This window comes from Arachis ipaensis, chromosome B10 (assembly GCF_059453495.1).
Source record: "Arachis ipaensis isolate K30076 ecotype BB chromosome B10, ASM5945349v1, whole genome shotgun sequence".
In the NCBI taxonomy this organism is placed as follows: Eukaryota; Viridiplantae; Streptophyta; class Magnoliopsida; order Fabales; family Fabaceae; genus Arachis; species Arachis ipaensis.
The window spans coordinates 141,238,229-141,249,281 of record NC_142435.1 but is presented as its reverse complement, the minus strand read 5'-3'; the positions used below and the strand labels follow the sequence as shown (position 1 = coordinate 141,249,281).

Below are 11,053 nucleotides of genomic sequence, written 5' to 3'. Positions count from 1 at the left end.
TAATAAATGTTATATTAATTAATATGATAAACATCTTATATTTAATATTTTAACAAAAATAAAATTTAGATTCAAATTTTAAAAACAATTATATTAGATGCACAAAAAAAATAACTACCAAATCTAACTTATATATGTCCTATGTTAGAAATTTTGCACTTTTCTATATCCAATCTTGTTAGATTTTATAAGACTTGAAAAAATAACCTAAACTTTTGCCAAAGTTGTGAACCTTAAACTCTGAAGATTGAATTACAACTCCTTAATTTTTGGTGATGCTTACCTTGTGGCTTAAATTGATTATGCACCATTTTTTTTGGTGGTGGAGTTATCTAATAGTTCTCAACAAATCTCAATATATAATATATTAAAAAAATCAATAATAACATAACAATAAAAATAAAATTATAGATGTTGGTTAAAATAAATAAATAAATAGATTACTTTTTAAATTTATAAAATATTCACTAAATAATAATAATACATATATAAAATAAAAATATATCACAATATATTATTGGTAAAATTTTAAATATAGTAATAAAAAATAATATTATATCATATTGTGCTGTTTAAATTGGATTGAATCGGTTTTAAGAAGTATATCTGAAATCCGATCTAATTCATGTGGTTTGTTAAAAATATAATTCAATCAAAATATCAAATCCAAATTAGCATGGTTTTAATCAGTTTTTGGTTTGGATTGAATCGAACGAGTGGTTCAATTTGGATCGGTTTGAATTTGAATACCTCTAACTCTTGAAAATTGAGATGAGACTCAAATTGACCACTAAAATTATAATGGACCAATTTACTCAAAATTTACAATAGTAACTCACGTTAGTCTCTGATTTTCGTAAATGGTGTGTTGATTTTATATGTTAACTTGCTAAGATTTCGACTCCTCGCCTAAATTGTATGTGACTAAGACCTAGTAGACTTTCTAGAAGCTTGACCGACTCCCTGACATTCTCCTGAAGACGATAATAAAAAGTTCAATTTAAAAAGTTTGCAACTCTAGCAGCAACAATCAAATTTCTAGAGCTCTAATAAATCTTGATCACATAAACTCTGCATGAAGAATTCAAATCACAACAAGTTAATGTACTAAATCAACACGTCATTAATGAAGACAATTGCATATGAGTTTTTACTTATTGAAAAATAAATTTTAATAATATAATAATAAATTTTAGGAAAACATTTTATACCAAAATCAGCTACTAAAATTAGACACTAGTATAAAATATATGCTAAAATATAAATATATATTAAAAATAAATTAAATCACATATATATTTTTACACTGGTGGTTGATTTTAGTGACTTATTTTAATATACGAATAATATTTTTAGATTTTTTTAATTAAAGAAGACAAAAAAAAGTGATGACTGACGTGGCATACATAGCCGACATTACCTAAGTGGGGCCCGCAAACGCAAAACGCAGTGTCGTTTGCCACCTCTCTTAGTGACCTTACCATTTTGCGTGCACCGTTGCAGTAGCGTCGCAGTTAACAAACGCCAAAGGATCCAAAGGAAACGAAAGGAGAACACAAAATGGTTCCTTCGTCCGTACCACCTCTCATCGTTCCCAATTCGCAACTTTAGGGTTTTCTGCGAACCCCGCCATTGGCAATTTCTTCGAAGAACAAGCTCCTTTTTCGCTTGACATATTCAATCGGTGAGGCTTCGAGTTTCCTCATTTTCCGATTGTGTAGTTTTTTTTTTTTTTTTTATGGTTTTGTTTGATTCTGGCTTATATTTATGTGTTGACTGACGTTGTTCGGTGATTGTTGAAATGAACTCGGGTTGTTATTGTTGGAATATTCTGATTATGTGGTTTGTGTATGGATCTGGATTTGCGTTGAATGATTGCGTATCTCGTTGTGTTTCGGATTATTACTAAAACTAGATGAATTTCAATGGCTAGTTCTATTTGGATTTGTCGACTTGAGCTTATAAGATGGTTTTTCCTATTTCTTTCTGGATGAAGTTGGTATAGATTGCGAGCTCTATTATCAATGATATTGCTGATAGCTAAATAAGAAATTAGAGGGTAGAGAAGGCAGCCTTTCTTATCTGTTGAGAGGGTTGGATTTGATGGTACATGTGGTAGTCAAAAGGAATGTAGCAAGGTGTGGCTTGGAGTAGAAGGAGGAGGGTTGTCAAAGGAGATAAGTGGCCTTATAATAAACCTGGGGGTTTTAACCCAATTAGTGCCACTGTTAGCAAGCTAGTTAGTTGGCTGGACTTTTTGGAATTTCTGACAGCTATGAGTAAATTGCTTGATCCACATGGGCCTCATTGGAGGTGCAGCACATCGACCATCAAGAAGTGCGGGCACCCATTCCAGAACCTCATCTTGGCCATTAGATGCTTCTTTCAGCTTGTTTGACTAAATGGGAAGTCATTTCCACTTGTAATATTTTATTGATTAGTAGTTCTTATGTCAACTTTTTAACGTCTTCACTAACTAACTATTAGGAAAGAGTGTATTCCTTCCTAAGTTGTGCATCAATCACGGGAAATGCTGAAGATAATTTAACAAAGTCTGATGCTTTGAGAGCTATCTTGATATTTTACACCTGCCTTTTGCTATTTAGATGGATTGGTTTGGTATTGTGGGTTTCTAACAGTTACCAGTTTGACGCTAAAGGTTCATATCTCTTGTTATCCACAAAGGCATGCCTAAGTCACTACCCTCAGTCCTTCTGCTGTGCCTTTTTCTGGCTTTGATCATACTATTCTTCATTTATCTGTAGGAACATTCTACATGTATGAACTGTTAAAGGAAATAATGGGAAGGAAGAAAATATAGCTAATATATTTTTCTCACATTACTGACCCCTCCCTTTGTTATAATAATCTTGTTAGTTTATATGTTGTTTGGCACTGTCTTAGTTTAGTTTCTATCATTATAGAAAGATTTGAAAGCAAAATGTTTGTTTTATTTTCAAATAAAATAGTTAGGGTCTTATTTTCTCTGATTGCAATAATAATTAATAAAATTACGTTTCCTTAGTTTTGATAGTGTTAATGAAACTTCCCTTTTTGTTTTTTGCAAGCATGTTCCATTCCATATCCAATAAAAGCTTCCATCTAGTTTGCATAATCTATAGATGTTTGTGTATTATTATTCGTCTAATATTTAATTTCCTTTCTTCCTGATTTTTGCCTCTAGATTTGAAAAATGGATGGACCAACTGGCCGAGGTAGTGGAACAGGTGTAGACATGTTTCTGCCAAATTATAAGCTGGGAAAAACACTTGGTATTGGGTCCTTTGGCAAAGTGAAAATAGCAGAGCATGTTTTGACTGGCCATAAAGTTGCCATAAAGATTCTTAACCGCCGCAAGATTAAGAACATGGAAATGGAAGAAAAAGGTCTTTATTGATTTTGTACAAATAGTCTTTATTCTTTAAGTATCCATGCGAATTGATTTTTATTGCTTTTAGTTTAATTGAATGTGAAGGGGAGCCATGGAGCAATGGTTGAGTTGTCTCCGTGTGACCTCTCAAGGTCACGGGTTCTAGCTGTGGAAACAGCCACTGATGTAATTATCAGGTTATGCTGCGTACATTACACCCTTTGGTGTGGCCTTTCCCCGGACCTTGCAATAACACCGGATGCTTGTGCACCGGGCTGCTCTTTTTAGTTTTAATTGAATGTGCTGATCGTTTTTCCCCCTTTAATTTGTTGTAGTAAGAAGAGAAATAAAAATTCTGAGATTGTTCATGCATCCTCACATCATCCGTCTTTATGAAGTCATAGAAACGCCAACAGACATATATGTTGTTATGGAATATGTAAAATCAGGAGAACTATTTGATTATATAGTAGAAAAGGGCAGGCTGCAAGAAGATGAAGCCCGCAACTTTTTCCAGCAGGTATAATCTTCTACTAATTTGCTTACTTAAGAAGGTTATGTGTGTTGCAGAGTGTTTAAGCTAATTCCTATTTTGGAAGCAGATAATCTCTGGTGTGGAGTACTGTCACAGGAATATGGTGGTACATAGAGACCTGAAACCTGAGAATTTGCTTTTAGACTCCAAATGCAATGTCAAGATTGCTGATTTTGGTTTAAGCAACATCATGCGGGATGGCCACTTTCTGAAGACAAGTTGTGGGAGCCCTAATTATGCTGCTCCAGAGGTTTGTAAATCTTTCGATTTTCATGGAATAGGTTAATAATATATTTTGTTTCATATTTCCTTGTTAAATGTTATTTTACACAGGTTATCTCTGGGAAATTGTATGCTGGACCTGAAGTAGATGTCTGGAGCTGTGGTGTAATTCTATATGCCCTTCTCTGCGGCACACTTCCCTTTGATGATGAAAACATTCCAAACCTCTTCAAGAAAATAAAGGTATTATTGATCTTAATTTAATCATTGTACTTCTCTTAACTTTTTCTTTTTGTGGGTGGAAAGGACTGAGATGTCCTAGAAATATCATCTCAAATCATTTTCTTAGTTGGTTTTGAGCTTTGGTCTTCAGACATGTAGTAGTAGGATACATTGGGAAGGAACATTGAGGAAATATGCTAAAGTATTTTGCTGGTTCTTGCAACCACCCAGGGTAATGGAATTGTATGGTCCATGTTGTCTTGCACTAATTCGTGCTGTGATCAAATGATTTTCATCTGATCTCTGCTGCATGATTCTGATTGCATGGTGATTTCAGCATGTAAATTTCCGGTCACATGCTAAAGTATCATAATGACAACTTGAACAAAACCATTATGGTATACAATATTATTATATATTATATTAATAATTCTTATTTATCAACCCATCAGTCAAATGGGATCTATTTCTTCAAAGATGTTATATGCAAGGAGATTTAAGATTTTAATTTGCTTCTAAATTCTGCTTTCTTAAAGGGTGGCATATACACCCTTCCTAGTCATCTATCACCTGGTGCTAGAGATTTGATACCAAGGATGCTTGTGGTGGATCCCATGAAGAGGATGACTATACCTGAAATACGTCAACACCCATGGTTCCAAGCTCGTCTTCCGCGATATTTAGCAGTGCCACCACCAGATACAATGCAACAAGCCAAAAAGGTTTGACTGTTACATGTTTCTGAATTTGTATTTTTGTGGATTTTTAATGCTTACATGATTGCCAACTGCCGGGTATTTGTTGGAAAAAAGCTGCATATTTTTGTCAATGAGTTATCTTGGAACTATATCATTATTATTCATTAGTAGGTCAAGATTCATTCTTACAGTGGTATTGGGTGAGGTGAAATCAGACATGTGCTGAATTGTTCTAAGCTTAGGTCAAAGAATTAAATGCATCTTTCCTTCTTTAGTAATCACTGGTTCATGAAAGTAGTAGTAATGCTGCAGATACTTGCTCTATTTTTCTTTTCTATTATCTGTTTTCATGATTCTGTATTGTCTATTACTTTTGAGTTGAAGTGCATGGATTTGAAAATTGGCTCTGTGTTCTGGTTTCTTTTCATATTTATATGCATGTTAGGATTTTAAACTGGGTACGTGTTTTTAGACATTTAAGTATTACATTTGCATATATATCACATATGATATGGCATTTGTTACTTGATATATTATAATCAGTTCATATATACAAAATCCACCAATATCATGGTTTTGCAGATTGACGAAGAGCTACTTCAGGAAGTGGTTAATATGGGATTTGACAGAAATCAATTGGTTGAATCTCTACGCAACAGGATCCAAAATGAGGTCTGTACCCTTCATTCTCTCCTTTCGTGTCCTCCTGATCACCTCTTATTACTATCTATGTATTTCAGGGTACTGTGGCATACTACTTGTTATTGGATAACCGGTTCCGTGTTTCTAGCGGCTATCTTGGAGCTGAGTTTCAAGAGACTATGGTGGGTTTCTTTTCCCTCTAATTGCTCAAGATCTCTTCACTTGTCCATCTTAAATGAAGTGATCTGACTTTTTAACTTGCTTCTAACTTTATACCCATATCAAATGGGCAGCAGTCCAATATTCCTTTCTACACTCCATGTGATGGAATCTATCTTTCTAGCTAGAATGAGTTCTTATGGATTTTGTGCTGGAATTGTAGGTTTTCTGTTCTTGGTATTAGATTTCTTTGTTTTCTCTTTTCAAATAGGATTTTGTGCAAAGCTTATTTTTGGTTTTATAATGTAACTGTTTAGGATGCTGGTTTCAATCGTAATCATTCCACTGAAGTTTCTTCTCCAGTTGCTGGGCACCGCTTTCCAGGTTATATGGACTATCAAGTAGGAATGAGACCACAGATCCCTGTTGAGAGAAAATGGGCCCTTGGGCTTCAGGTGCAGTGTTTTACTTCTTGGCTATTTACACAACTGGATTCAGTGATATGCAGTTGTTATTTCGCTTGTTTTATTCAGTTGATGCCATCAATAAATAATGAATTAATGATGATTTCTAGCTGTTAGAGGAAATGATAGTTTTATCAAGTCTGTGATTGTCTAACTGGTTCCAGATCTCTGGTTAGTTTAGGAAATCAGAATTGTTGATTAAATGTGTTCCTTATGCAATATGTAATTCATTTCTCTCGGGATGTGCACATAAGCTGTTGGTCTCTAAATCATTGTAGTTGATAGTTGCTACTAGAAACATTAAGTTTTGATTTATTTGTGTTGGCAGTTGCACCTGACTAACGCATTCAAATTGTTGATTATTTGTTAATTTGTGATAGTCTCGAGCCCATCCCCGTGAAATAATGACCGAGGTCCTTAAAGCTCTGCAAGAATTAAATGTTTGCTGGAAGAAGATAGGGCATTACAACATGAAATGCAGATGGGTTGCTGGCATTCCTGGTCATCAGGAAGGAATGGTTAACAATTCTCTGCATAGTAACCATTACTTTGGGAATGACTCCAACATCATTGAGAATGATGCTGTTTCTAAGTCAAATGTGGTCAAGTTTGAAGTGCAGGTATTTATCCCGATACTATAATATCCATTGCTCTTGGATTTAGATGAAATGTCATTTAGAGTTATAGTACTATAGTAGTACCTTTTTATTTTTCATGCACATGATCAGGGATCAAGATGGAATCCTTGATGTAGGAAATTTTAAGCCTCAGCCAAATGGATCTTAAAACTACTTTCCTTTGCCCCTCCACCTACCAAGTTACTAGACAGTTAAATATGATTAAGCCATTGTAGCTATTCTTGAGTTTCTGGAGGTTGTTTCCAAATAATTCCTTTTGATTGCTATCATGTGATGTTATATTAGTATTGCACTACATGTTTTGGAGGTAGAGATTCTCTTTTTAAATACTGTATTTTTTTGTCATTATTATTGGGTTGATTCCCCCCTCCTTCCCGTTTAAACTAATATGTTAAACATCATTTTACAGCTCTACAAAACTCGGGAAGATAAGTATCTGCTTGACCTTCAGAGGGTTCAGGGCCCCCAGTTTCTTTTCTTGGATCTTTGTGCTGCTTTCCTTGCACAGCTACGTGTTCTCTAATCATAGCACCTTACAAGGGAGAGATTTGGATTACGCTGCATCCTAATAAGAAGCTTACGTTGTACATATAACCACTTTTAGAATGGGTTTTGTCTTGTCTGTATGTACATTTTAGTATTACCCTTGTTTTTTGTTATGGGTGATCTTGATTAGGTGGCAATCATAAACATGGCATTCGCTTCCTTAATCATGGCGTATTACTATGACTATGTCATCCATTTTCATGGTGAATTGAGTTTCTTCAATCCCATGGAATCTTGGGGTCATGTTGAAGAACTAACAATACCCCCAACAGACATGACTATTTATGGTATTGAACCTAGTTGTTGTAAATGACTGCTGCTGTTAGCTTGGAAGCAGAGGGGTTTGTGTTTTTGTCTAGGCCTTTTCATGCTTAGCCTTTTGCCCCCGCTCCCCGTCAAAGGTTTCAAAGCTATTTGGTTGGTTTGTGTTTTTTTTTTCTAATGCTGTCTTGTGATAAATTAAGTATGGTTTGAGAATGGATCTTTCCAATTGGAAAATTCACTTGACATAACATAACCATTCCAAGTGTTGGTTTTCATCTTCCGTTGGTCCATTTTTTGGGCCCACGAAAGTATCCAATCAATGATAAAAATTCATGCTAAACATGGTCGAGTGAATTTTCATGGATTTTTCAATGGAAAGGTTTTACTTATAGTTTGGTCTAATACTTGACGTGAATTAATTTTCCAAGATGCGAAATTGCTCAAACTGAAAGAATCACTAGTCAAGTTTGTTTCTAACTTAAGGATTTTATCCATCTATCTATCATAATATAAAAGAAATCCAAAGTAGTGTTATAGTGAATAAATAACACAAGGTTTTACGTTTCATATCAAATTGTTATGTCATCTATTGCATCAAACATAAAAAAAAAAAAAACACATCTATCTTAAAACTCCATTTATACTATTATATAGATAATAGCATTTATATAATTAATCTAACATTAATCTTATAATTTTACACACTAAAATTATTTAATTCTATAAAAAAATATAGTATAAAAAATGTTAATTCATATTTTTTTTGGTGACTTAATGTTAATTCATATGAATAGTCTAAATTCTAATATTGCATATCTTATTTGGTAAAAAAAAAAAAAAATTCATTTTATGAAAATATTTTTATCTATCTATCTATCAATTTATTTATAATGTATAAAAAAATAAATAATAATACAATAAACTCTTGACATATTAAATAATTTTTAATATTGTGACATAAACATTTTAGTGAAATTGTCATTTTATAGTTTTTCTATCATCACATTATTTTTTATTCTTCTTATGTAATGTTTAATCTTATCTGTTATTTTATTTTTTTTACTCTTTATTTTTATGTAAGTTACTCTATACCGTTAGTAGTAATATTATTTTTCTTTGATAGATATAAATTGATTAATAAAATTAAATTTATTCTCTTTTTTTATTCTCACTTCTATTCATGTCTACTATATAAATTAACATTCACTTCACACATCTTCTTTATCTCCTCTCATATAATCTTATGCCTCTCACTCTTTCTCTTCTATCTTTGCTAATATTTTACATAATTATTTGAAAAATTTGGTTGATAATCATAATTCTTTATTTCAGTTTGCTAAACAGTTTGCTCACTATATGCTGGGTGATGAACGCCTAAACACTATAATCTATAATGTTTTTCAATGCTTTTTTTTTTTCTATTTTTGATCTAACTATGTTTATCAATTGAATATTATTTTTGTCATCTATATATCACTTTTTTCTTCAACCATTTATATTTTTAATATTATTTAGCTATAATAATAATGTTAAAAATACATGATATCATGATTCATGAAAAAAATAGATGTTATTTTTAATTATTGAAACATTATATTCATATTTGCATTACATTCATTCTTGCGCTATAGTATTTAACTTTGTTAAATATATGTATTAGATGATGAAGTCTTTCAAACACTAAAATGTATAATGTATTTACAATTAGATTTAAGCTGAATTTTAAAGATTTTTTTTATTAAATAGTTTTATATATATATATATATATATATATATATAATTAATTTATTTTATTTCTGCATAATTCAAGTATTAAAATTAAAAATAAATAAATAAAAGTAAACTATTTATCACACATAGTTCAAAAGTATTTTATGATGCAATATTATGTAATGAGTAATAAATAAAAATAAAATATCGATTTAACTATTTTAATGAATTGAAAATACAATTTATATGTTAATACAAAATCTGATGTTACAACACATAAAAGTGAGCAAAATTAAAATCTTAGTTGAGTAAAGCACCCACTGTAACTCCATCAAGATTGCCATTAGTGAAATAGATATATGGAAAACCAAAGTATAAGTTACTTAAAATTAAATTATGACTATTACAAACTCATTGATCCATTTTCCTTTTCCAGCAAGTTAACAATTCAAATAGGGGAAAGATTTTGTGTAAATAGGTGAAAGATCTAGTGAGCTCCAAAACAAGAGTTCTGCATCAACAATACTTGACGACGACGACGAAGAAGAAGAAGAGGAATTCATGTCAATTGGCATTGGTTGATCAATATTTTCTTCTTCTTTGTCATCATCAATCTTCTTCTCTTGTTTGTTTTTGTTACAAGCCATTTGAAGGCTTGTCAATTGGTCAGCCATGGAAATTCCGGTTCTACCCTTTATGTTCCCTGATTCAAGTTTCAACTTCAAGCATTCAGGTATTCCATTGAAGGCATAGAGTGAAGCTGAGAACTTTCTCTCATACTTCATTCTCTTCAAGCACTCAGGTATGCCGTAGTTCTCTGCTTCCACTGCTTCATCCATCTCCTGCGCCATCTCGAACGGCGAGTAATAGCTGCTCGGCGGCGCAGAGATGTTGTCAAGAAACGCGAAATCTGCATAGCTTTGGAGGCCGAAATCCGAGCTTTCTCCTTCGCTGTCGTCGTCGCTCGCCGGCTTGTAATCCGTGCTGTTGTTGTTGTCGGCCAAGCAAGACTCAAAGCTGCTTGTGATGTAATCAATCCGTGCAGCGTTGTCGACGAATTCGGTGTTGCTTGCGCCGTAATCTTCCTCATTGAGGAGGTCATTGAATTGATCAATTGAGAATTCTGGTGAATTAGTCCCTCCGCATGCCTCCACTTGTTGAATTTCTTGATTGATAAGAACAGAATTCGAAGCAGAACAAGTGTTGTTCCTTTCCTTAAGCCTTTGAAGGAGCAGATTTGTGATCTTTGAAGACAGAGCAGGGCTTGTGGAGGATTGAGAACAAGGCCAGAAGTTTGTTCTTGTGTTGGCGCCACGAAGAAGGCACGCCGCCTCGTCATAAGCTCTGGCAGCTTCTTCTGCAGTGTCGAAGGTTCCGAGCCAGACTCTTATCTTCTGAATTGTGTCTTTAATCTCGGCCACCCATCTTCCAGACGGCCTCTGCCGGACGCCAACGTAGCGCTTCCTCGCCCTCCTCGCTCCACCAAGCACTGCAGCTTGCTTCACCATCTCCTCCCATCCCAAACTTCCCTCAATTATGTTCCCCTCTTCCACTACTTCAATGCTCTTTCTCTTCCTTGCCAT

The 11,053-nt window shown here is 33.6% G+C and overlaps 2 protein-coding genes across 3 annotated transcripts; one reads left to right on the top strand and one right to left on the bottom strand.

Annotated features, from left to right (window-relative positions):
* Positions 1 to 1,433: 1,433 nt before the first annotated feature.
* On the top strand, positions 1,434 to 7,848 carry LOC107621417 (SNF1-related protein kinase catalytic subunit alpha KIN10). Of its 2 annotated transcripts, XM_088484396.1 has the most exons (11): positions 1,434 to 1,684; positions 3,185 to 3,386; positions 3,706 to 3,890; positions 3,973 to 4,155; positions 4,239 to 4,370; positions 4,886 to 5,071; positions 5,630 to 5,719; positions 5,788 to 5,871; positions 6,166 to 6,303; positions 6,693 to 6,932; positions 7,360 to 7,848. In XM_088484396.1, the coding sequence occupies exons 2-11, from the start codon at positions 3,194 to 3,196 to the stop codon at positions 7,471 to 7,473; spliced, it is 1,545 nt and encodes a 514-aa protein (XP_088340522.1). In that variant the 5' UTR covers positions 1,434 to 1,684; positions 3,185 to 3,193; the 3' UTR covers positions 7,474 to 7,848. The 2 variants fall into 2 exon arrangements, with proteins under 2 accessions (XP_088340522.1, XP_088340525.1); XM_088484399.1 differs by lacking the exons at positions 1,434 to 1,684; positions 3,185 to 3,386 and adding an exon at positions 3,473 to 3,567.
* A 2,062-nt stretch (positions 7,849 to 9,910) lies between these two features.
* On the bottom strand, positions 9,911 to 11,053 carry LOC107622812 (ethylene-responsive transcription factor ERN1-like). The gene has a single exon (XM_016324852.3). It carries the CDS (start codon positions 11,051 to 11,053, stop codon positions 9,911 to 9,913), a length of 1,143 nt encoding a protein of 380 aa, XP_016180338.1.

Bases quoted from the DNA above. Each gene is read 5' to 3' on its own strand.
- LOC107621417 (XM_088484396.1), top strand. From the start codon at position 3,194: ATGGATGGACCAACTGGCCGAGGTAGTGGAACAGGTGTAGACATGTTT. The intron at 5,872-6,165 runs GTGGGTTTCTTT...GTAACTGTTTAG, and splicing joins CTGAGTTTCAAGAGACTATG to GATGCTGGTTTCAATCGTAA. The intron at 6,304-6,692 runs GTGCAGTGTTTT...AATTTGTGATAG, and splicing joins AATGGGCCCTTGGGCTTCAG to TCTCGAGCCCATCCCCGTGA.
- LOC107622812 (XM_016324852.3), bottom strand. From the start codon at position 11,053: ATGGCAAGGAAGAGAAAGAGCATTGAAGTAGTGGAAGAGGGGAACATA.